A 22983-nucleotide genomic window follows, 5' to 3' on the forward strand; every position below is an offset into this window, starting at 1 on the left:
CTTTTTTGCTTCTATTATTGTTTAATATCTTTGATCTAAAATAATATGATTTTAGATATACACAACAGTAACTATTGTGCATCACAATCTATATAATAAATAGAAAAAAATCCCCAAAACAAAACATCTATTAGTATTTGGACGTTTAATATATAAACTTTTTCTGTTGGAATAAAAATACTTCATTTATGTGTTTGAAAAATTTGTTAGCGTTGAACATATGTCATAATCGGTAGCCAGTGTTACTTTAACACCATATTTTTAATTAAACTAACTAGAAAGAAACATTGTTTGATTAATGTTTGGTTGAAAAAAAAAAGAATTATTGTCTTTTGTCATTCCAAATTTTTGTTTTCTTTGTTGGGAGAAATCGAGAGATTGGTGAAATTGGTGAGTATCTTGATTCATCGATTCTCTCGATTTCTAAGAAAATTCGACTAAGAAAATTCGACGAAGAAGAGAAGAAAATTTATATATTGGGTTTTTGATTCCATATCATTTTGGGAAGAATGACAAAGAACAACACTGACGTTTTACTTAGTATAATTAAAGATTTTGGGAGAATTGCAAATAACAACAATGACTTTTGCTTAGTATAATTAAGGATTTGGGGTGAATGGCATATAACACCAACTTATATTATATAATATTAATGGATGATTAATTTCTTGTAAGGACATAGAATCCAATCTGAGGCGTTAATTTATTGTATGAAAAAAGTATTCAATGTTTTTGTAAAAAAATGGAAAATATTTTTAGTTACTAAGTACAGTTATTTCTATTTTTTTGGTCAAATATTCAGCAATTATCAATAATATTGCCATTTTAAAAAAAAAAAAAAAACCTTAATTCAGCAATTATCCACTAAAACATTTAGCCAAGTTGCATGTGCTCCATATAAATAATTTAAAATAATGATATATTTGTATTAATATTCATCTATGTAAAAAGTATTTCAAGTAAGGATTACCAAAGTCAAAGTGTTTTCTTCCACCATAATCTCAATCCAAAATTGTTTGGTACTAAACCAATTAAAATCCAACGTGACCCATAAACCACCCAAACGATTTTGATGAAATTGATTTCAAAATGAAAAATGTGCATTAGGTAAATTCATTCTAAATTTCTAATTAACGAATAATCAAAGTACTTTCACCTTTACAAAATCATACCATATTCTCGAGAGATAAAAGACTGTTCCCCGATCGTCAAAAAAAAAAAAGACTCTTCCTCGTAAGAAGGAAAGAGGAACAAGGCTAACCGTATCACTTGATGTTATGAAATTACCGGTGAGTCTCTCGACGACTCCACCGGTGTTACGTACGACCGAGTTAGTATCCATTATTTGGCTCCGTAATGTTGTGAGTTAGTATAATTTGGTTTTCAAAAGGTTCGGTATAAGTATTTCACTGTGCAATCTTGATTTTTTTTTTTTTTTTTTTTTTTTTTACTTTGGGGTCTCGTAAAAAGCGATTTCCATTTTTTTAACTGGGTAAATAGAATAATCACAACAACTCACCTAAACCCCCTAGTAAAATAAAAAATGTTACTGTTGTAAAAAAAAAAAGGTATTATTCTCCGGCGACACTCTCTACTGTAATTGGACCGTTTAGAAAAACCTAGTTAACCAAAATTTATAAGGGTTTTGCTACAGTAACCAGAGACGCCTCCTAAAGTCCCAAACCTTTACCGACGATCTCTCGAGGCTTTGGGTCTCTTCACAAATGAATTCAATTCAACGTATCTCGTTGACAACGCGGCGTGGAAAAAGGCTTAGCACCACCATCGAGTCATGTGTACGCCATTTCTCCGGAGGACAACACGGCGTAATAAAGGACGAAGGAGACTGGTTTCACTCCCCGGAATGGTGGGATCCTCACGACGGCGGCCACACGGTTTCACGAGCTGTCTCTGTTAATGGAAACGGCGTCGTTTCAGTCGTCGCTCATCCTTCTTCTCTCCCTGTGAGTAAAAAACTCTACAATCAAATTCTTGAAACCTTTGTTTTTGTTTTCTTGATTCGTTGATTCATTGGTTTGCGAGAGTTTTTTTTTTTTTTTTTTTTTTTTTTCTAATGATTTATATTATGTAGAGTAGAGATTCATGGGGAGAAACTGAGAGATGGTTAGAGAAAAGGTATATGGAGATAATGCCTAGAGATGGTGAAGAGGAGAAGAATGGGATGTTTAAGGTACTTGGCTATCAATGGCGTTCGCTTCGGTTTAACGATGATACTCGACAAAGCACTGTGAAAGTTATGGCTGCTTGTAGAGCATTGCAACCGAGTTCTGTTTTCTATATGCAACAACCACATTGTCTTGCTGTTCCATGTGAGATTTGTTAACCCTTTTGTTATGCTGTTTTGTGTTGCTTTTAGAGCTCTAATAGTTTAAGCTGTAAGGAATTCATGGACTTGGATAAACAGAACATGCCTTGTTCTAGTGCTATGATGTAGGAATGGTTCTCTGTTTCCAATTAAAAAAGGGTCCAGACTCTGTCTTTGGTCGCTGCACACAGTTCAAATGAAAACCCAAATGGTGAAAGAGAGGACCTCATTTAAGGAATGAGTATTAAGGGATTACTTATTTTGTATACCGCTTGTTAGTAAGTATGTCTGGTAGTCCTGTGTTTCCAAGTACAAGGGTTTAGGTTGATGGTGACTCTGCTGTTGTTTTTAGTTGGCATTTGCGTTATCGTTAAGCCGAACTCTTTTTTCTTATTATTGGTGATAGATCTGAAGAGCATGGTTTCAGTTGGATTGACTTCCCTTGCAGCTTCTAAATTTGATATGAGGAGTGTAGCTATTGGGACGAAACAAATGCGCATATTATGCATCGGTCACGGTGGAGGCAGTTTGCCCTTGTTTTTAGCTAAACACATTCTTGGTAAAAAAAAAACAATATCCTTATCTACACCTTCCATCTCTCTAGTTACTATACTAACTGATGTGAATGGTGTTATTACTCTGTCTTCTAGGTGCTGTTGTTGACATAGTTGAGCTCGACCAACTAGTTATCTCAGAGTCGGTTCGAGCAATGGGGTTCCCTGCATTCTCTGTCATGACAGCAACCGGGAAACGTTCAATACCAACTCCTGAAATTATTGACCAAGTGATGTGGCGAGGCATCCATGAGAGACTCTTCCTCTACGAATCAAAAGCTGAGGAGTTCATTCTCAGGAACCAAAGTAATACTTATGACATGATCTTCATGGATGCTTATGACGGAGCAGACATCTTTCCTCATAGTCTGTGGGATTCCAGTTCCGTGTTCATGAAAGCTCTGAGCAAAGTACTTCACCATGAGCATGGAACTATGGTGGTGAATCTTCACTCTGATGCAGATATCTCTGACATAGACAGATCGAATGAAGGTGTAACAACGGGGAAGTATGTGAGAAAAGTCGGTAGAGCTTATAGAAAGGGTTTAATGGAGAATGAGAAGAACGGGATGGTGTTTGCTTGTGAAGTGCCATGGCTATGTAACGTATCTTTGGTGGTGAGCAGAGGGATGGGCTTAGAGGGAAGACATAATGGCAAAATCATGAGCAGTCTAATGAAGACTTCACTAGAAGTGGACCAAATCTTGCGTCTGCCTTTCTCTTGCTTGGATTATCTGAAAACTGGTCTTGCCATCATATAACTTGATCTCAGGATTTAAGGTATGTTTTGTGAGTAGAAAAGAGAGATATAGCAAATGAAAATCACAATAGTAGGCTGTAAAACGCAATGAAACTTGTGACTTGTGGCTCCAATATGGTTTAGGTTGTCGTGCACTTACGATTGAAATAGAATTGTGTTGTCATATAATAATACAAGAGTTGTCTCGTGCATCATGTGTTGCTCGAACACGATAAAGCCTTGGTCCTCCAAAGAGAAGTTGATCTTCCTCTTGTTTCATGTTGACCACATAGCATGTAACTTTATCCTTGTAGTACTCTCCAATTGAGACAGGGACTCTACATGTCTCCTCTGTGGCTTTATCCTTCGCCGCCCTAACCTTTACGGTAATTTTTCAGCGTCTTAGAGTTTCAATTTCTCCACCAAACCTTTTGAAACAATGTTATTTCTGCCATAGAGGACCAATCTTCAAGCTTTGTCTTTGATTATTCAATGGGTGCGGAAAGCAAAACCAGGTTTCCAATGAAAGAAGCTTGTAGTTTGTATGACTACTAGAAGTGATAGCTTGTTGGGTTTGTTGATCATGATGGTGCTCGTCTTCTTCACGCAGTAAAAAGGCGGAAACCTCAATAGGAGTTGTGTTTCTTGCATTCCAATTTGTTGAGTGTTTTATACATGACAGTTTTTTCTTATATCATGGAGTGCATTGCAAGTCTTTCATATTTCGATTACATCCCAAAAGCCGAAGAATGTACCTTTAGAACAGGCTGAGAATATCAAACATGTATATATGCAACACAAGACATCACTAATCAAACCATACAAAGTTGCAACGTTTTATTCATTAATCAGTCTAAAATAGAGAGGTTGGGAATCAAGCAGAAAATGGAATAGCCATAAGAGGGAATTTGCGGAAAATCACGAGACCGGTTGCTTCAGTTAGATCATGTTGAACCCTTTGTGGTTCGACATGCATTCTGAAGTTGAACCTTTTCACAACGTTGGCCAATGTCACCCCGATCAATGCCGATGTGAATTCTATTCCAGGACATATCCTTTTCCCCGATCCAAATGGAATGAACTTGAAATCTAGTCCCTGAAAATCCAAATCCGAGTGTAAATGCCTTCCTGGCCTAAACTCTTCTGCATCCATCCCCCATGTTGTAGTGTCTCGTTGGATTGCCCAGGCATTGACTATAACCTGCATTTCCCATAATATTTTTGTTATTATTCTTCATCCCAAATAAAAATTACCAAATAATTGATCCTATATAAATAAATATATTTACACACACACACACACACAAAATAAATATTTATGTAGTTCTCCATTGTACATGGTAAGCAAAATGTGATGAAATAGAAAGTTCATTTCTAATCGAACAACTGGTTATCAAATTTAACTATAAAATATATCAGGATAAATTATGTTATCAACAATTTCACCTGTGTGCCTGCAGGAATATTATATCCCTTTAACTTGACATCTTCACTAAATACTCGTGGAACCAACAGTGGAGCGGGTGGACGCAACCGTAAAGCCTCCTTAATAACAGCTTGCAAATAATTCATCTTCTCAGCTTCTTTCTCCGTTACAAATAAATCTTGTGGTGAACTTGAACGAACCTCTTCTTGAAGTTTATTCATGGCCTTTGGATGTCTCATAAGCTCTGTCATTGTCCATTCAAGAAATGACAAAGTTGTTGCCGTTCCTGCTAAAAACATATCCTGATAAAAAAAAGAATGTAAAATTCAACATATCAAACAAAATAGAAGACATATGTTTTATGTTTGTAAAGTCATGTCTAGTCTTACCCATATGATAAGTTTTAAGGCATCTTTTTCAAGCTTGAATTGTCCTGTCTTATCTCTTTGGATCGTTAGTAACTTATCAACCAAGTCGGATTTGGTCTCTTTATCTGCATTTCATGTTCTTTTACAACTCTTTCCAAAAATTCATCAAATCTTTTATCTACTTCCTCCATTTTATGATCAATACCGCGGAATCTGTCGATCCATGACAAACTAGGAATGTATTCCCCTATAGGAAATTCACCTGTGAGTGCGGAAAATGCCCTCACTATGTTCTCAACATCAATTCCATCTTCCTTGCTGCTGTACTTTCTTCCCAAGGCAGCTCTACATATTATGTCGTTTGTCAAAGTCATTAAGAGTTGGCTTAGATTTACCGGTGATGGAGAAGAAGAAGAACTAGCTTTTTCCAGCTTTTTAATCATCAGTTTTATCTCGTCTTCTCTTATCTTCTCGTAGGACTGGACCATTTTGTTGCTGAGTAGATTTTGGATGCAAATACTCTGCATCCAACAAATATATTTCAGATCATAAAAAATACATCTTATAAAGTACCCCATCACATATAAAGATCAAAATAATACTAAAAACACAATAAGTTTTATTTAATTAATCATTTATGATAGAGACAATAAGGGAGAACAATATTACTTTCTGAACTAAAAATTTTATACACAGTTATTTTATTTACTTACTATTACTTACTTAAAATGACACAGTTATTTTTTTTTTCTTGTATAAAACAATACAGAAGAAGTACAACTATATCTTATAGTGAACTGGAGTTGAAATGAGCAAACGTCCAATTTTGGAGGCTATGTTTGAAGATATTTTTATTTTTGTGTCAACATTTGAAGAGAAATTAGTTATGCGCATGTCTTGTAGAAGTAACAATAGTTATGGTCTTATGGATTCTTCTAGGTAAAGTTTTACGTTAAGAAAGAAGATAAAACCAGTTGTTCTTTAAAGTATACCTTCATTTGTCTCCAATATTCTCCGTATGGGGCAAAAGCCACATCTTTGCCACCTCTCAGAATTTGATCTATCACTTTAGTTTTTGGCCGACTAGCACAAATAAGATCGTGCGTCTTTAGAACGTCATGAGCAGCGTCGGCAGAGGAGACTATGAGGACTGGTGTCCGGCCGAAATGAAGAAGCATGAGTGGTCCATATCGGAGACTCAGAGAACGGAGAGAGCGGTGAGTATTGAGGCTGAGCTGGTGGAGGTTCCCGATCACCGGAAGTCGCCGTGGAGACGGTGGTAGGTTAACTTTGTTTGTGGCGTTTCGTTTGAGAATGGAATTTAGGAGAAGTACCAAGAGAGTGGCTAAGCAAAAAGTTAGTAATATCATTTCCATTTCTAGTTGATTCTCTCATGCAAGTGTACTTTTTTTTATTTAAGTATTTCAACTTCCTCTCTACTTTGTACTTTATAGAGGCTATGATCTCAGCGTTTTAGTTTTACTATCTGTATGAACGGCCCTCAAAGGTGCTCCATCCCCTAGGTCGTCCTAACGTGTGTTATTAACTATTAATGCGTTGGAGCCTTGGAGGTGCTATTTAATTATAAAATACTAAGAGAAATTTAAGATAACTTTCGTGTATACTCGTGACAATCACCAAGCCATATTAATTTGATGACTAAATTAGACCCGTGTTAGAGCACGGATTGAAATTTCTTTTATTTATATTATAATTTTAGAATAAAATATAATTTATATGATTGTTTTTAAAAGTTTTTTTGGATAAAACACTATGCAATAAAATAGCTTGAAAAATAGCCATTTTGTAAGTTTTATATTGTTAATTTTGTAATTTTATGTATGAGCTATAGTTATGTTTGTTGTTTGTTTTAATATTATTTTTTGAACAAATTTGGTGAAAGTATTTTAATATGCCCCATGCTTAAGTAAAATTTTATTTTTAACTGGATTCCGGAAATCACGATTAAGTGTGATAAATTACTAAGATTCTATTCTTTTTTATGCTTCGCAGTATATATTTTGTAACAATACATGATATACTAAAGATTTTATTTTGAAAATTATATAAATCATTGGAATATTCTCTTTCATATGATTCTTTGGGATATTCTTAAGTGTATATTAACCAATTAATCTATATCCTTTTTTGGTATAACCAACCTATATTTAATCTATAAACTATTTTGTAACCAACTAATAAAAATTATATAGTCTACAAAAAAAGTTGTGTACTTTCGTTTCATTATATAGGGGATCGCTGTTAATCTCCCTAATAAGAAGCCCTTTTAATTACTTTACTAGATTAGATCCGTGCTAGAGCACGGATTGAAATTATTTTTATTTAAATTATAATTTTAGAAGAAAATATAATCTATATGATAGTTTAAAATTTTTTTTTTTGATAAAATATTATGCAATAAAATCATATGCTAAATATAATGGTTTGAAAAAAATACCTATTTTGTAAGTTTTGTATTGTTAATTTTGTAATTTTATGTATGAGAAATGGTTATGTTTGTTGTTTGTTTTTATTTTAATTTTTGAACATGTTTGGTGAATTTTTCTTAATATGATCCGTACTTAGATAAGATTTTATTTTCAACTGCACAATAAGATCTTGAAAATCATGATAACGTGTGATAAATTGCCAATATTGTATTTCTTTTTACGCCTAACGATATATTTTTATGCCTAATAGTATATATTCTATAACAATACATGAAACACTAAAGATTTTATTTTATAAATAATTAGAATATTCTCTTTAACAGGATTATTTGAGATATTTTTAAGTGTATTTATATAGCTATAGATTGACAAATTAATCTATAATCTTTTTTTGTAACCAACCTATATTTAATGTATAACATATTTTGTAACCAACCTATATTTAATGTATAATCTTTAAAAGAGAAAGCTTTGTTTTTAGTAACATACTATATTACTATGTAAGAACTTGTCTTATGAACGGGTGGATTTTATGTTATTTAATTTTAGTATTTTTATATATTTGAATATATATTTGACTAAGTTATTATGAATTTTTAATACGCTTGCAACTTACAAAGTTGTTATGTTTGGTTTCATCATATAAAATTTCTAATTTTGAAAATTTTGATTGTTATATAAATTACAATATTGTTTCATTTTATCTTTAATTAGAAGAAGATTATTAAAATTAATTTTATCGATTTTATTTTCTATACTTTTTGCAAGAAAATTTAATTTTAGTAAAGTGTTTTATGATAGTAATATAGTATTTTACTTATTTTTGTAACCAACCTATATTTAATGTATAACCTATTTAGTAAAGTGTTTTTTGATTTTTTTTTTGACGCTCCTTTCGATACTGTACGACAAAAAAAAAAAACTCTCTCAGGCAACATTATTGAAAAAACTCCCGCTTTCAACCTGCTTGCCGCCGGTGGAGCTTCTGTTCGCCGGCGTCGAGGTAAAACCACTTTAACCTCTTTTTGGTTTGAGAATCAACTCTTGTTCTCTTTTTATTTATTTTTTTTCCAGTTTTTTATTCCTACATTCAAACTTTTTAAGCTCTTTTGAACCGTTTATATCCCGATGGCTGTTTACCAGTTAAAAGATGGAGATGGTTTCCGACGAACTCCCTCCCTCAAACTTTATTCGCAGCACCAAAACAGAAGCATCTAAAAGTCAGCAAGTTACAAACAAAAATTGGATCTAATATTGGATCTGAAACTTTCTCGATCTGGCAGGAGGTATCCCTCTTGGACGGCATATGCACCATGTTTAGGGGAGACGTCGACTGCGCATGACAATTCTCTTCTAGCGGTAGCTTTACAATCTGAAACTGTTAAGTCTTCTTGCATCCCTGCCTCACCATCGAACCAACCTCATCTTGAGCCATTGTCACATCTATTACTTCCGATAAGCCTGTTTTCACGGAAAACCTGAAACAACCTGACCCGTTTTTTTTTTAGATAATAAATAATAATAATAAAAAAATAAAATAAATAGCCAAGCTTTTGGTCCCATACCCACTAGCCACCTAACCACGAACACATCAAACAGAGGAAATAATCATACCGATAAATAACAAATAAATCAATACCAATACTAACCAATATTAAATGACAGTATCAACTCCAAATCCATAAACTAATACTCCAAACAACATGAATCATAGAACCAGCAACCTAAACAACATTCTAATGACTCAACTCTAGCAACCTAGCAAAGCCAGACAACATCCAATCGAGTCCCTAGAACATCCTCCTCTTCATTTCCTTGATTCCACGATCACACTTTGCCTTTACTTGCACCACAAATACAAATTGAGATGCATGAGTATTTTATAAACACTCAGTGAGGCAATCCTCCCATCTACTGGTCTATACACACAAGCAATTGAAATACTCTAAGCATCAAACAACAATCAACAAACAAACCAGGAATTACGTCGACCGACACCAAACTTGCATCGAACGACACCAACAGAGGATTGCGTCGACCAATGCATGATCTGCATCGACCGATGCAAGGTTCACTTGCATCGACCGATACTCACATTGCATCGACCGACGCATGCTTGACATTTCACGAAAAACCCTAGTTGCATCGACCGACGCCTCCACATGGCATCGACCAATGTTCCTAGGTCAAATCGCGCCATCGTCGCATTGCATCGACCGACGCACAAAGTGCATCGACCGATGCACATGCCGAACATCTTTTTCCCCGAAGCTTCTCGCCGGATCTTCGTTCCTACAAACGTCAAACTCGTTCCCAAGCCAACAGATAGCTTACCAAAGCCTCTAATAATGTTCTAACAAGCCAAAACAACACATAAACAAGCAGATTAGAGAATCTCAAGCTCAGATAAGCCATGGTCATGCACTCACCTTTTCCAAGAAGATTAAGAACCTTAAACAAGCAAAACAACGCTCCTAGGAAGCTCCTACAACAATCCCAGCTACAGATCTCTACAGGAACAGCCTCCAATCTCCCAAAATCCACAAGAACACCTTTTCTCTCTTATTTTTTCTCAAAAGCGGCTAAAAACACTAATGACGACAAACTGCTCAATTAAACACGACTTAAGGGTTTCCTAACCCAAAACGTAGCGTTTAACTTAAAACTCGTCCGAGAAAACCAACCTTGCATCGACCGATGCACATATTGCATCGACTGATGCAACCCCTAAACCGGGATTTTGGTTTGCGGATGTTACAAAAACCTTCAACCCTCCCCGTTCAGCCGCCATGATCTCTATCCATAGATAGTGATGTATGTGGAATTTCACTCCAAATATTTTAGTTGAAAAGACCACACGACGAATGATAGAGCACAATTAATCAATGTAGTATTTTAGGATCGATCCCACAGAGAGTAATAGCTAACACAAATTGAATTAAAAGAGAAAGAACTATGACTAAGACTAAATAAAAGATTGGGGTTTGGTTTTCCTAATATCTATTGCAAATAAAGAAAATGTAAATAAAAGTGGTTTAAAACTATAAGACTAAGGCGTTGGGCGTTTTGGGAGTCATCTCAGGGTTTTCATGGTTCTAAGCAATATTAAGTGTCAAGATCTAACAAGTAAATACTAATTTTCGGTCTATGTTCTCAACTACGAAACACTAACGAAACACTAACAAGCTATTTTCATAGAATGAAAGTCTAAAGTCTTCATACTCCGTTACTCAACTCACGCAGGCAACGACGCATGTCAACCCGCTAGTAAAACAAGTTCGATACATTCACAAAACTCCGCAACTCAACTTACGCAGGTTACGACCGAGGTTTCGGTATAACACTAGTTCGGAGAAGTAGGATAACGCGATTAACGCTCTCGTTCTCTAGATCAGCACTTGGTGATCAATCCAAGCACATGCATTAAGATTAAGATGTCCCAAAAGAACTCTAATATAGAACCGAAAATAAGATCTAACAACCTAATTGAAACTAACCATGAATTCCCCTTGAATCACCCCATAAAACCCAGCAAATAAAACTACTCGCTCATGATGCAAAGAAACGACATTGATATTATAAAGTATAGCATCAAAAACGAATCAAATAACAAAAAGCGGTTCAAAGGAAACTTCTCTAGTTGTCACAAAAGTAAATTGATCCCAAAAGCAATGAAAGTATGAAAGAACTAGAAGGAGTAGAAAGAGAGATGGTGACTTCGGCGATGGCTTCTAAGAGGAGCTGAGAGAGGACGAGCTTTGACGGCTTAAGAGGAGTCTCTGGTCTTCTTTAGGTGTAACGCCCCGACCGCCACCTCTTAGTGGGCCCCATGTCCAATCCCAGTCCAAGGGCCCACCTATATGCGACGGCTGGTTTGCTACGTCCGGAAGGCTTTAAAGACTTGTTACCATCCCTACAAATTACCAGATAATCTTTCCCTGTGTTTTGTCCTCACTCGCACAGTTTCGCAACCACTTACCGGAAGGTCACCCATCCTGAAACTGCTCCAGCTCAAGCATGCTTAACTCTGGAGTTCTCTCAGGAACTTTGACCAAAAAGATAAGTGCACTTTGGTGATATGGGTGGCCAAATCAATTTTTTTTAACCTCTCCGCATGTTCCTGAATGGGGGTGTCACACTAGGTCAGCTGCTGGTGGCGTGGATGAAGAACTAGGAGGCACAAAGGAAGCACACCTTGAAACCCTAGGTCTTTATGAGTATTTATAGGGTTTTGTCTTAGATTAGGGTTTGTAGGGGTAAAAACGTATTTTCTTCTTGAGTGCAGGACAAGGGGCGGCAAAAGGGGTTTCTGGACCGTGGAGGAGGCTTGGACTGGGCCGCCATGATGGTTGCTGGTCAGGCCTTCAATAAAAGCCCATCGGCTGGATGGTTCTCCTTACGTCGGTTTATAACACATCTCGGTAAATCGGGCATATCTTCCGGATGGTAGGATGGATTGACTTGATTCCACTTTGAGGAGAAAGATGACTCTTCCAGATTTCCATAGACACAAAGAATGATATAATTTGAGCTCTGAAAGTTCTTCAAAATTGGCCCGTACTGTAAAGTTCTTAATCTGTCCTAAAACATGTTTTGCTTGTCTTTTGGTCCAATTTGCTATAAAACCTGTAATACTTTTTTGAAACCTGAAATACTTGATAATGAACTTTTTATACCTGAAATCTCATCAAACTCTTCCTAAATGCATATTAAAACTAAAGCTAATATGAGTAAAATAATGATGTTATCAGATAGCAAAATCTTGATTAGTTAGGTGTGCCTCAAGTCCAAATCCTTTTAATTCTTGGTATGGTCCATTATTTCAATTGCCAAAGTCAAACCCTAGTCGATGGTGTGGTCTATATTACAAACTCTATGTAATCCATTTGAGAAGTAATTCACTGTTGCTACTATGGCATAGCTTTCATCTCCTGAGAATCCTGGTAAAAATATTTCTAAGGCTTTGATTTATGAACCTTATTTTTTTGAAGTTTTATGATCTGTGAATCCTGATTCCAAGTTGTCAGATCTTTGTTACGGCTATGGCTTGTCCAAGTCCAGTTCTCATTTCTTGGCAATTCTAGCAAACAACTTCAAGCATCAGAGCAACTTCACCCTTGCTCGAACCCTTGTCAAACCGCTACCTTGTGTAGATCTTCTCATGCCGGCGAGAATCACAGCTTTGGCCCTTCATCAGCGCCACTTTGTTTTGTTCTTATGACAATGGTCATCTCCTCATCCATTGAATCGTTCATGGAAGAAGTGTCAATAATCTTTATCCCCCATGTACCAAAATGCTTTCTAGCTTTTGGCTCAAAGCTCTCAAGAATTTATTGTCGATTAACCTTATCTATCTTTGTTTCTATGTTATTTTGGCATTGGGGAATGCCCTTTTCATTTGTGTTTTAACTTTTAAACAATGGATTTTCAGAATCCTCTTCTCTCTCTATTTGTTCTCTTCTTAAATGTAATGAAAACAAATGTTTGCCCAAAAAAAAGTAAAGTATTTATTGTAATTTAAATGCATTAAATTTTGGTGTATATATTATAACATTGCTCATATTTAGTGGCAAGATTAATATTTTTTTAAAATTGTGTAAATATTAATACACAATTACTTCACACGAATCGAATTCTAATTTATAATAATTATTCTATTAATATTATAGTCCACGTAGTTTGACACATTTTATCATAATAACAAAAAGCTAATTTTTATATAAATTTCTAATATACTATAAAGTTGAAAATTTTTATTTATGTTGCTGAAACAAATAAAATAATAATCTCTTTATAAATTAATAACAAATAATTTATCAATAAATTAACATAAAAATTAATCATAATGTTAATGGCAATTTCAGAAAGTAAAGTTTTATTGTATATTGTCATTTCAGGAAATACAGAATACTTTCCTCCTATGGTCATATTGTCATTTCAGGAAACAAAGTTAAACAATTATTCTTGTGTCTTTATCATTTTGTAAATAAAGTTAGACAATTTTATGCCAAACGATTTACTTTTGGAACTGTTGTCAAAAAAAAAAAAAAGATTTACTTTTGGAACTTGTAAAGTATGAATTAAAATATTTCATTCACAGCAATAATTTAAAGGTGTCTTTGATCTCCTTCCTACTCTATCATATTAATTTAAATTTAAAATATTGAAAATTTCAAACATCAGGTAGAAATGGAAGTGGAGGTAGGACAATCAATCACTTCTCCCATACATCCATTTTTACATTGAATCGTGATGCACATGTTTCTTTTAAATATTTATGATATGTTCATATTTATCTCAAAATATTCTCTCAAATTAAGAGATCACTGCAGTATTTAGAGATTGAATCCATAATAACTATAGACTCACACAATCAATTTAATAATATTTTAATTATGCTAAACAAGAAGATATACTAAAGTTGCAAGATGAAACAAAAAATAAAAGAGTTGTAAATTCAAATGATTAAATGCTAGGCTTAGAGAATTTTTCAGGAAATCATAAAAAATCAGATCAATTAATTAAGCAAGCATGATTCAACAATTAAACACCTTTCTTAAACTCTAAACACAATTGTTAAATAAATCAGTTCTCAATTGTAAAATAAATATCTTTGCAAAATCTAAGTTAAAAACCAGCTTTGAAAACAAGTTTAGTTTGTTCACAAAATTACTAAATCAAGTCTCTTTGTAAAAAGTAGTTTTGCTTGTCAAAGGTTTTGTCACGAAAATAAATTATATTCTCATATCAATTAATAATCATAATATCTAAATCGAGATGACTAATCAAAAATCTAGCTTTAAGAACAACCTATTATGAAGAACAAGAAAGATAATGAATCCAATTAATAAATCAATCTAACAATCCATGAAATCCCTAATGAGAAACCCTAATCCTAACAAGAAGATCTACTCAGACAGGATCAATGAAACACAAATCATGAATAAAATAGATAGCATTAAGAAATTAAAAAAAAAAAAGAAATTCTGAATCTCTCTCCAAGATATCTGTAAAAATCTCTCAGGGTTTTGCAAAAATAAAGCATATGTCTAAATAATGAGACCTAAAAATCCTATATATAGTGTAAAATACGTCTTGAGTCTTAATTTCTGATAAGGAGTATTTCGGGACCAAATTTGGGAATCTTCTGAACTTCAAAAAGATGGGAAATTCAATTGCCATCAGAATGACGTGTCGCTCGGTTCAGGGACTGCATCGATCGATGCATCACACCAGTTTTGCTCTATGAGTTCATTCCTCAGCGTTGTTCCTCCTGATGCTCCAATATCTACAAATAAGTCCAAGACGTACCTAAACCTGCAGATATTTAAAAAGACTCTAAAGACATGAAAAAGACTATATAATGACTTATATCATGGCTAAAAACACCTAAAGACCATGATATATCAATTCACACTAATGTTGTTTGACAAAAAAAAAGACTTATGTTATTCTTAAAGTTGTAATACTTTTAATACTCAGCCAAGTTGGGTTTATTCTTCACTGGAAACTTAAATGGTAATGTTAATATTAAAGTCCTTACCGAAAAAAATATTAGAGTTAATAACTGGATAAGGACTTTTTACAATGGCATTTGTCGGACGAGGGATTTTCAAAATCTCTTGTTAATTTCCCATTCTCAGCCCATAGAAAAAACAAAACTGCTATGCCCACAAAACTCTTAACTTGCCAAAAACAATTGTAGTTTTTCTTTTCTCCCATTCCTCGCTGATTTTTTTTGGTTTGGCTAAAATGATAAAATCTTATCTCCTCCTATGTTATTCTGTTTTCGGGATCTAATTGAACCCTAAATTAGATGGGCGCGAGCTCTAAAGATCAGCCCTAACACCTCCATCGCCACTTCCCCTCCGAATCCGTCCCAGAGCAGTCATCTCGAGATATTAAAATTGAGTTTGTCTTTAATTGATTGCTTCTACAGATTTCGCAAGACTAATCTAGTTAAAACTAAGCTTAATTTCTAAAACAAAATCGAGAATTATAGTGGGGGGTTTTGATTGATGTTAGGGTTTAGCTTGAAAAATACTTATTCCTCTGCTCTTTGTTGATTGAATTCTATCATCACTTCTTTGGTGTTGTAACACCCTGACCGCCACCTCTTAGTGGATCCCATGTCCAATCCAAGTCCATACGCTCACTTTCTTTAATGGGCCTCACATCCTCTCACTAGGCCCGTGAGCCCATCCATATCCGACGGTCGGTTTGCTATGTTCGGGAGGTTTTAAAGACTTGTTACCATCCCTACAAATCACCACATGATCTTTCCCTGTGTTTTGTCCTCACTCACACAGTTCCGACAGTCACTTTCCGGAAGGTCACCCATCCTGAGACTACTCCAGCTCAAACACGCTTAATTCTGGAGTTCTCTCAGGCCCCTTGACTGAAAAGATAAGAGCACTTTGATGACATAAGTTGGCCAGATCAATTCTTTTAAACTTCTCCGCAAGACAGGGTGTCACAATTTACCCCACTAACAGATCCCAACGTCCTCGTTGAGTACCAAAACTGTCACCCCCGATGGTGTGAGCCCACTTGACTCCACACTCGTCTGGGTTCGACTCTGATACCACTTGTAATGCCCGACCGCCACCTCTTAGTGGGCCTTATGTCCAATCCCAGTCCATGGGCCCACTTTCCTTAATGGGCCTCACGTCCTCTCACTAGGCCCATGAGCCCATCCATATCCGACGGTCGGTTTGCTACGTCCGGGAGGTTTTAAAGACTTGTTACCGTTCCTACAAATCACCACATGATCTTTTCCTGTATTTTTTCCTCACTCACACAGTTCCGACAGTCACTTCCCAGAAGGTCACCCATTCTGAGACTACTCCAGCTCAAGCACGCTTAACTCTGGAGTTCTCTCAGGCCCCATGACTAAAAAGATAAATGCATTTTGATGACATAAGTGGCCAAATCAATTTTTTTAAACCTCTCCGCAAGTCAGGGTATCACATGTGTTATTACTTTTGGAATTAAGATGTTTCTTTATTAATGCAGGGGAATTGAAGAGGTTGATCATAAGAAAGAGCTAAGCATGGACGAAAGTAATAATCCATGGTAAGTACAATTACCCATTTACAATCAATTACACCCTAGGTATGCCAAATTTGTTGCGTTATTGTTGATCTCTGATTAGGTTTTACAGTTCATGTCTCTTAGTGTTTTTATGATACATGGTTCCCGTCTCAAACTACCTTTTATACACTCAAAAAAATTTATGGTTTTTTTTTGGACTTTTTTTCTTTAAGAGTTTTAGTCAAAAAAAATTTTGGACCCTAGTTTTTTGCCTACCCTAGAGACAGACTTTTGAGTTTAGCTCGGTAGCTAGTGCTTAGGGTTTAGTATCCCTCTTTTAGACCATGTTTATCTGGTTGTTGTGTTATAGTCGGTATGTTCTTTTCATCTTTGGTTTTGGTTCCCCTCGGTAATGGTGGTTAGGGTTTAGTATACCATCTTATGTTTTGTGTTTGTTCTTGTGTATAGTGGATATGTTCTTATTAGCTTATTTTGTAACCTGATTATCAAAATTTCTAAACCACATACTTTTTTAATGAATTTAATAAACAAAGGTTGGTCTTGTGTCAAAGGAAATTTATGATTCGGTACGGTGGTCTCTATTTGTAGGATTTGAACTGTGACACACAGTAGCTCTTACTCAAGAAAGAAAGGGAGCTTGACAAAATCTGAAGAGTAGATTCGTCTTTTTTTGTTTGCCATAATGGCAAATTCAAAAACCAGGCACATAAATGACAGAAATGAAATATCAAACCAAATAAATGACATTTTGTGTAATAATCCCATTAATATTAAGACTAGTGTTAATCTTGGGGTGAAGAGGTGCATGTTAATGGCATATTCAGAAAGGATTTTGACATTAGCAAACTACCATAGTTCGAAATGAAGATGGTAAAGAAGCAGTACAATTGATTTTGATAACTTTACAATTCTACCTAACATCGATTTCTAACTGGATAAAGGAAGCATTGCTCATCTAACTCTTTTCATGAAATAAAGATAACTCTTTTTGATTAGATTATCTTTGATATATATAAGATCAATTTAATTATAATACTATAAGAACAAATTAGATAATTATGAAGAATTAATTTTAGAAATATGTAAATCATTATTTCATAACGTCGAACTACAACAAACAAGTAAGATATTTTTTTGCCAAGAAGCTCTCACTCGTTATAATTGAAGAAAACGATCAATAACCGGATAAGATTGATAGATGATATATATCATGAAAATATCTCGAAAATTCAACGATGGACCTTCGGAAGTGAATTAACATATATTTGAGATTAGGATATATAAGGTTACAGTTTTGAAATGATATGGTAATCTTTGGCACTTTTAACAATCAGTTAGGTTCTAATAAAGTCTCGGTTTCAATATTTATCACATATATCTATTCTTTAAATATGTTTACATATACGTTTTACTATGCTTTAAGATCAAATCCTAACAAAGTTACACACACCTGCTCATCCAAATCCCTTAAAATCAAGTTATAATTTTTTTGCTTGATATGATTTATATTTACATAACTTGGAGGCTATTCATATAATTTGAGCCACAACAAATATTTTCTGCTGTAATGTTTTTTTTTTAAAAATATTGAATATAATATATCTTACAACAGTTGATTGTGATGTAAATCCTACCACATACATAGCACTTGCTTTTCACAATAATTCATTTTAAAAAGGAATATTATATTAGAAGTGGAAGTCACAACTCAAAAGACTCACAACCAAACAAAATAATAAACTTAAATCTATTATTTTACTGTCTAATGATAATACATTAAAAATGTATATATTTTAGCTTGATCATGTAAATCTTAATTGATGTGACATTACTATATATGGCTATAAACATTGGCTTCAAACGCACTAATATACCATCTTTTGCTAAAATATTGCTATTAAAGTAGGAACTCTCATTTTGTTACCCATATAAGACATTTTGTCCCACACCACTAAGTCAAATATTCGGACCCATAAATCGTTTGTTCCGCACCACTAATCGTTTGTCCCGCACTAGCAAACGTACTGCTATTAAATACACATTTTGTTACCAATCAACAAAAAATAAGCAATTTGTGGTTTTAGAAAAAGAAAAAAAAATGTGAGATTCGCGGATTTTGATGCTGTATAATACATTGAACCGCAGTTTCAGATCAAACACTCTATTGTCCAGTGTATTTGCACAAAAATGCCTATGTCCCACTGTATAATATTTACTTTTTTTTTTTTTTTTTTTTTTACTTTTTTGAAATTTTTAGTTTTTGTTTAAGTTACCAGCATTTACGATATATAGATTAAACATATAGCATCTAATTATGTCCTTGTTTTACAATGGAACTTTTACAACAACTTAAAATAGGTCAAACCATATATTTTGATTATTTTATTGTGTTTTATTTTTTATGATTGAATATTTGAATTCAATTAGCAACATGTATTTTTAAATTCAATTAGAAATATTTATTTTTTTATAATAATTTAGGTATATAAGCTTCAAAATTGTATGAAAAAATTCTTCATTAAAACAAAACAAAAATGATTTACAACTATAATTATTATAAATATATTTTTAATTTTTTTTATCGATGGTAATTTACATCGGTTTTTGCTTTTTACCATTTAAATATTTATTGTGAACCGCAAAATATTTTTTTACCAATGAAAATTTAATTTTAAATATTTTTATTATTTAAAATTCATAAATAAAAATATCTATTTATTAATACAAAATAAATGAATATATGTATAATTATACAAATGAAAATTTTAAATACCAGTTATTAATAAAATAATATAAAATCCGCACCGCAAATTTTTGTCACTAATCAAACATTATTTTGTACTGCTTATTTTACAGTAACCGCAGTTGTCCCGTAAAAAAATTGGTCTTGCACGTACCGCAGTTAAACCGTATCGTATTATCAAATCGTTTGTCCCGCACCACTAAATCCGCAGTTACCATTCGACCTACTTTAATAGCAAAAAAATATGTTAAAAATATGTGAGTAATATAGATGTTTAAGATCTTGGGGTTCATGTTAAAAACAAAAAAATATGTTTAACATGTGGTATCAGAACTTGTGGTTATGAACATCTAATTAATCCATTAAAAATATTAGATTTATGGTTTAAAGAACTAAAAAATAAAGCTTTAAGTTATGATGTTTGTACACTTGAATTTTGTTTGATTTAAGTTTCAAGTTACAATCTTTGTTTAAAAAAAAAATTAAGTGATAAAAGATTGGTTTCTCTTAATGTGCATAATTAAGAAATTGATATCACCATAATGGTTTTATCTTATAATGATTTGCAAATAGAAAAAACCAAAATATTTAAATTTTGATATGTTTATGTATTAATTAGCTACCCACAGGTAGGCTATTGATATAAAACATGATCAATAATTTATTAGAATGTTTGTATGTGAGTTAATTAAGTATATCCACAGATAACTTAATTGATCTGATACATCATTCGAGAAAAGTCTCTGAAAGCTATGACCTTAGAATATATTATAATGACTACCCACAAGAGCATTATAATTTGAAGTCATATGCATTCAATTATTTTTTATTAATGTGTTGTTTAAATTTTGAACCTCAATTAAAGCTTGTTATATCTCTAAATCGCAGCGTCATTTCCTGCTAATTTGCCATCTATGGTCTCTACTTTTCCGATCCTCACTGGAACCAACTTCTCAGAATGGAAAGAGAAAGTTGAGTTTACATTAGGAGTACTAGATATGGATTTGGCACTTCGTGAAGAAGAGGCAGATCCCTTAACTATAATTAGTACTAAGGAAAAAAAGGCCCTCCATAAAGCTTGAGAGAAAGCAAAAGATTAAGCATGATGTTTTTAAAAATGATCATAGCTAGCAACATCAAAACTTCCCTTCCAGATGCAAATAAAACTATAGATTATCTAGCAGCTATAGAAAAACAGTTTAAGACTACAGACAAATTCTTTGCAGGGAAACTTATGGCAGATATTACAACTATTAAGTATGATGAGACAAGGTCTATGCAGGAACATTGCATTGAAATGACCAACCTTGCGGCTAAACTAAAGAATTTAGGAATGAGTGTGAACGATTCATTTCTTGTCCAATTTATCCTAAATTCACTACCTCCTTAGTATGGACCCTTTCAGATCAATTATAATGCAATTGATGAAAGGTGGACATCTAATGAATTGGCTAATAAACTAGTCCAAGAGGAGGCTAGACTTGGTCGTGAAAGAATTAAAGTTTCCCATCATGTTCAAGGAGCTGGACCTAAAGTTGGGTTTAGGCATAAAAAGAGCCATCAAAGAGCACAACCCACAATGAACGATTCTGTTTAAGTTAATCCGAAGAAAAAGGCAAATAAAGATTACATGTGCAAATTTAGTAAAAAGATTGGACACTTTCAGAAAGATTGCCCTAAAAGAAGAGAATGGTTCGAAAAGAAAGGTAATCCTATGGGTTCCGTAAGCTTTTTCGAATCTAATCTTACTTATGTTTCTTCCAAAACTTGGTGGATTGATAGTGGTGCTAATGTACATGTAACAAATTCCGTACAAGGATTTCTTACGATCCAGATCATAATTTTATGGTAGATATAATGAAACAGGACAACATCTTGGACTATTTGCCATATTCCTTCAAAAATTAGGAATTATTGCGCAGTACACAACGCCTGGTTCTCCATGGCAGAATGGTGTAGCTGAAAGGCGTAATCGTACTTATATGGAAATGGTTAGATCTATGATGAGTCATGCTAACCTATCTATATCCTTGTGGATGGACACATTACGTACTGCGGTCTATATTTTGAATAGGGTACCTAGAAAAGCAGTTTCAAAACCCCTTTTGAACTGTGGAAAGGCTGGAAACCTAGTCTGTCACATCTCCAAGTTTGGGGGTGTTCAGCTGAAGTAAGAATATACAATCCATAGGAAAAGATATTAGACTTCAGAAGGATCAGTGGTTTCTTTATAGGTTACCCAGAGAAGTCTAAAGGATATAGATTTTATTGTCCATCCCATAGTCAAGAATAGTAGAAACCAATAATGCCAAAATTTTTTTAGAATGGTGAGATTAGTGGGAGTGATACAGTCCGTGATATAACTATTCAGGAAACTAGGGTTGATATTCCATTACCCTTAGTTCCAAATGTTGGGGTTCCTAGCATTGTTGAACCGTTAAACAATGAGGAAACCCATTGAATGATCACACACTCAATAATGAAAATCTTGCCAATAATGATCATGAAGCACAAGAGGAACCAGCATTAAGAAGATCAAATCGTACGAGGAGATATGCTATTTCCGATGACTTTGTGATTTATCAAATAGAATCTGGAGAAGAAAACATTAAAGATCCAGTTTCTTATTCACAAGCCATGAAAGATGTTAATTTTGATAAATGGATTGATGCCAATAGAGATGAAATAGACTCGATGGTTAAGAATGAAGTTTGGGACATCGTTCCATTGACTGATGGACACAAAGCAGTCGGGTGTAAGTGGATTTTTAAGACCAAGCTCGACTGTAATGGCAATGTAGAACGATATAAAGCCAGACTTGTAGCAAAAGGGTTTAGTCAAAAGGAAGGCATCAATTATAGTGAGACTTTTTCACTTGTGTCTAGAAAAGACTCTCTCAGAATTATCATGGCGTTAGTAGCTCAATATGATCTCGAGTTACATCAAATGGATGTGAAAACTGCCTTTCTTAATGGAGACTTGCAAGAAGAAGTCTATATGCGCCAACCTGAAAGCTTCATAATCGAAGGTCAGGAAGATATGGTTTGCAAATTGAAGAAATCAATATATGGACTGAAACAACCTTCGAGGCAATGATATCTAAAGTTTGATGAAACCATCACGAAATTCGGTTTCAAAGAAAACGTTGTGGATCCATGTATATACCTCAAGATCAGTGGGATTAAGTTCATATTTTTGGTATTGTATGTTGATGATATCTTATGAGCCAATAATGATCTTGGTCTACTACATGAGACTAAGAGTTATCTCTCTAAGAACTTTGATATGAAAGATATGGGTGAGGCATCTTATGTGATAGGAAT

General features: G+C 34.1%; 2 protein-coding genes and 2 pseudogenes across 6 annotated transcripts; 2 read left to right on the top strand and 2 right to left on the bottom strand.

Annotated features, from left to right (window-relative positions):
* The first annotated feature begins 1602 nt into the window (after positions 1 to 1602).
* Positions 1603 to 3834, top strand: LOC104733763 (uncharacterized). Of its 4 annotated transcripts, none has more exons than XM_010453314.2 (4): positions 1603 to 1964; positions 2093 to 2330; positions 2733 to 2885; positions 2977 to 3834. In XM_010453314.2, exons 1-4 carry the CDS (start codon positions 1725 to 1727, stop codon positions 3639 to 3641), a joined length of 1296 nt encoding a protein of 431 aa, XP_010451616.2. In that variant the 5' UTR covers positions 1603 to 1724; the 3' UTR covers positions 3642 to 3834. The 4 variants fall into 4 exon arrangements, with proteins under 4 accessions (XP_010451616.2, XP_087333642.1, XP_087333643.1 ...); XM_087477516.1 differs by having other exon boundaries at positions 2775 to 2885; XM_087477517.1 differs by having other exon boundaries at positions 2098 to 2330.
* LOC104733762 (uncharacterized) lies at positions 3801 to 4425 on the bottom strand (annotated as a pseudogene).
* Positions 4426 to 4431: 6 nt separating this feature from the next.
* Positions 4432 to 6928, bottom strand: LOC104732467 (cytochrome P450 71A20-like; annotated as a pseudogene). Its single transcript, XR_015573812.1, has 4 exons — positions 6406 to 6928; positions 5435 to 5934; positions 5066 to 5347; positions 4432 to 4820 (listed from the first exon to the last, which is right to left on the bottom strand). The product of XR_015573812.1 is annotated as a cytochrome P450 71A20-like (transcript).
* Positions 6929 to 20574: 13646 nt separating this feature from the next.
* LOC147930850 (uncharacterized) lies at positions 20575 to 21257 on the top strand. The gene is made up of 3 exons (XM_087477057.1): positions 20575 to 20674; positions 20788 to 20932; positions 21092 to 21257. The coding sequence occupies exons 1-3, from the start codon at positions 20575 to 20577 to the stop codon at positions 21255 to 21257; spliced, it is 411 nt and encodes a 136-aa protein (XP_087333183.1).
* Positions 21258 to 22983: the final 1726 nt, after the last annotated feature.

Source organism: Camelina sativa, chromosome 12 (genome assembly GCF_030686135.1).
Source record: "Camelina sativa cultivar CO46 ecotype springtype chromosome 12, ASM3068613v1".
Lineage (NCBI taxonomy): Eukaryota > Viridiplantae > Streptophyta > Magnoliopsida > Brassicales > Brassicaceae > Camelina > Camelina sativa.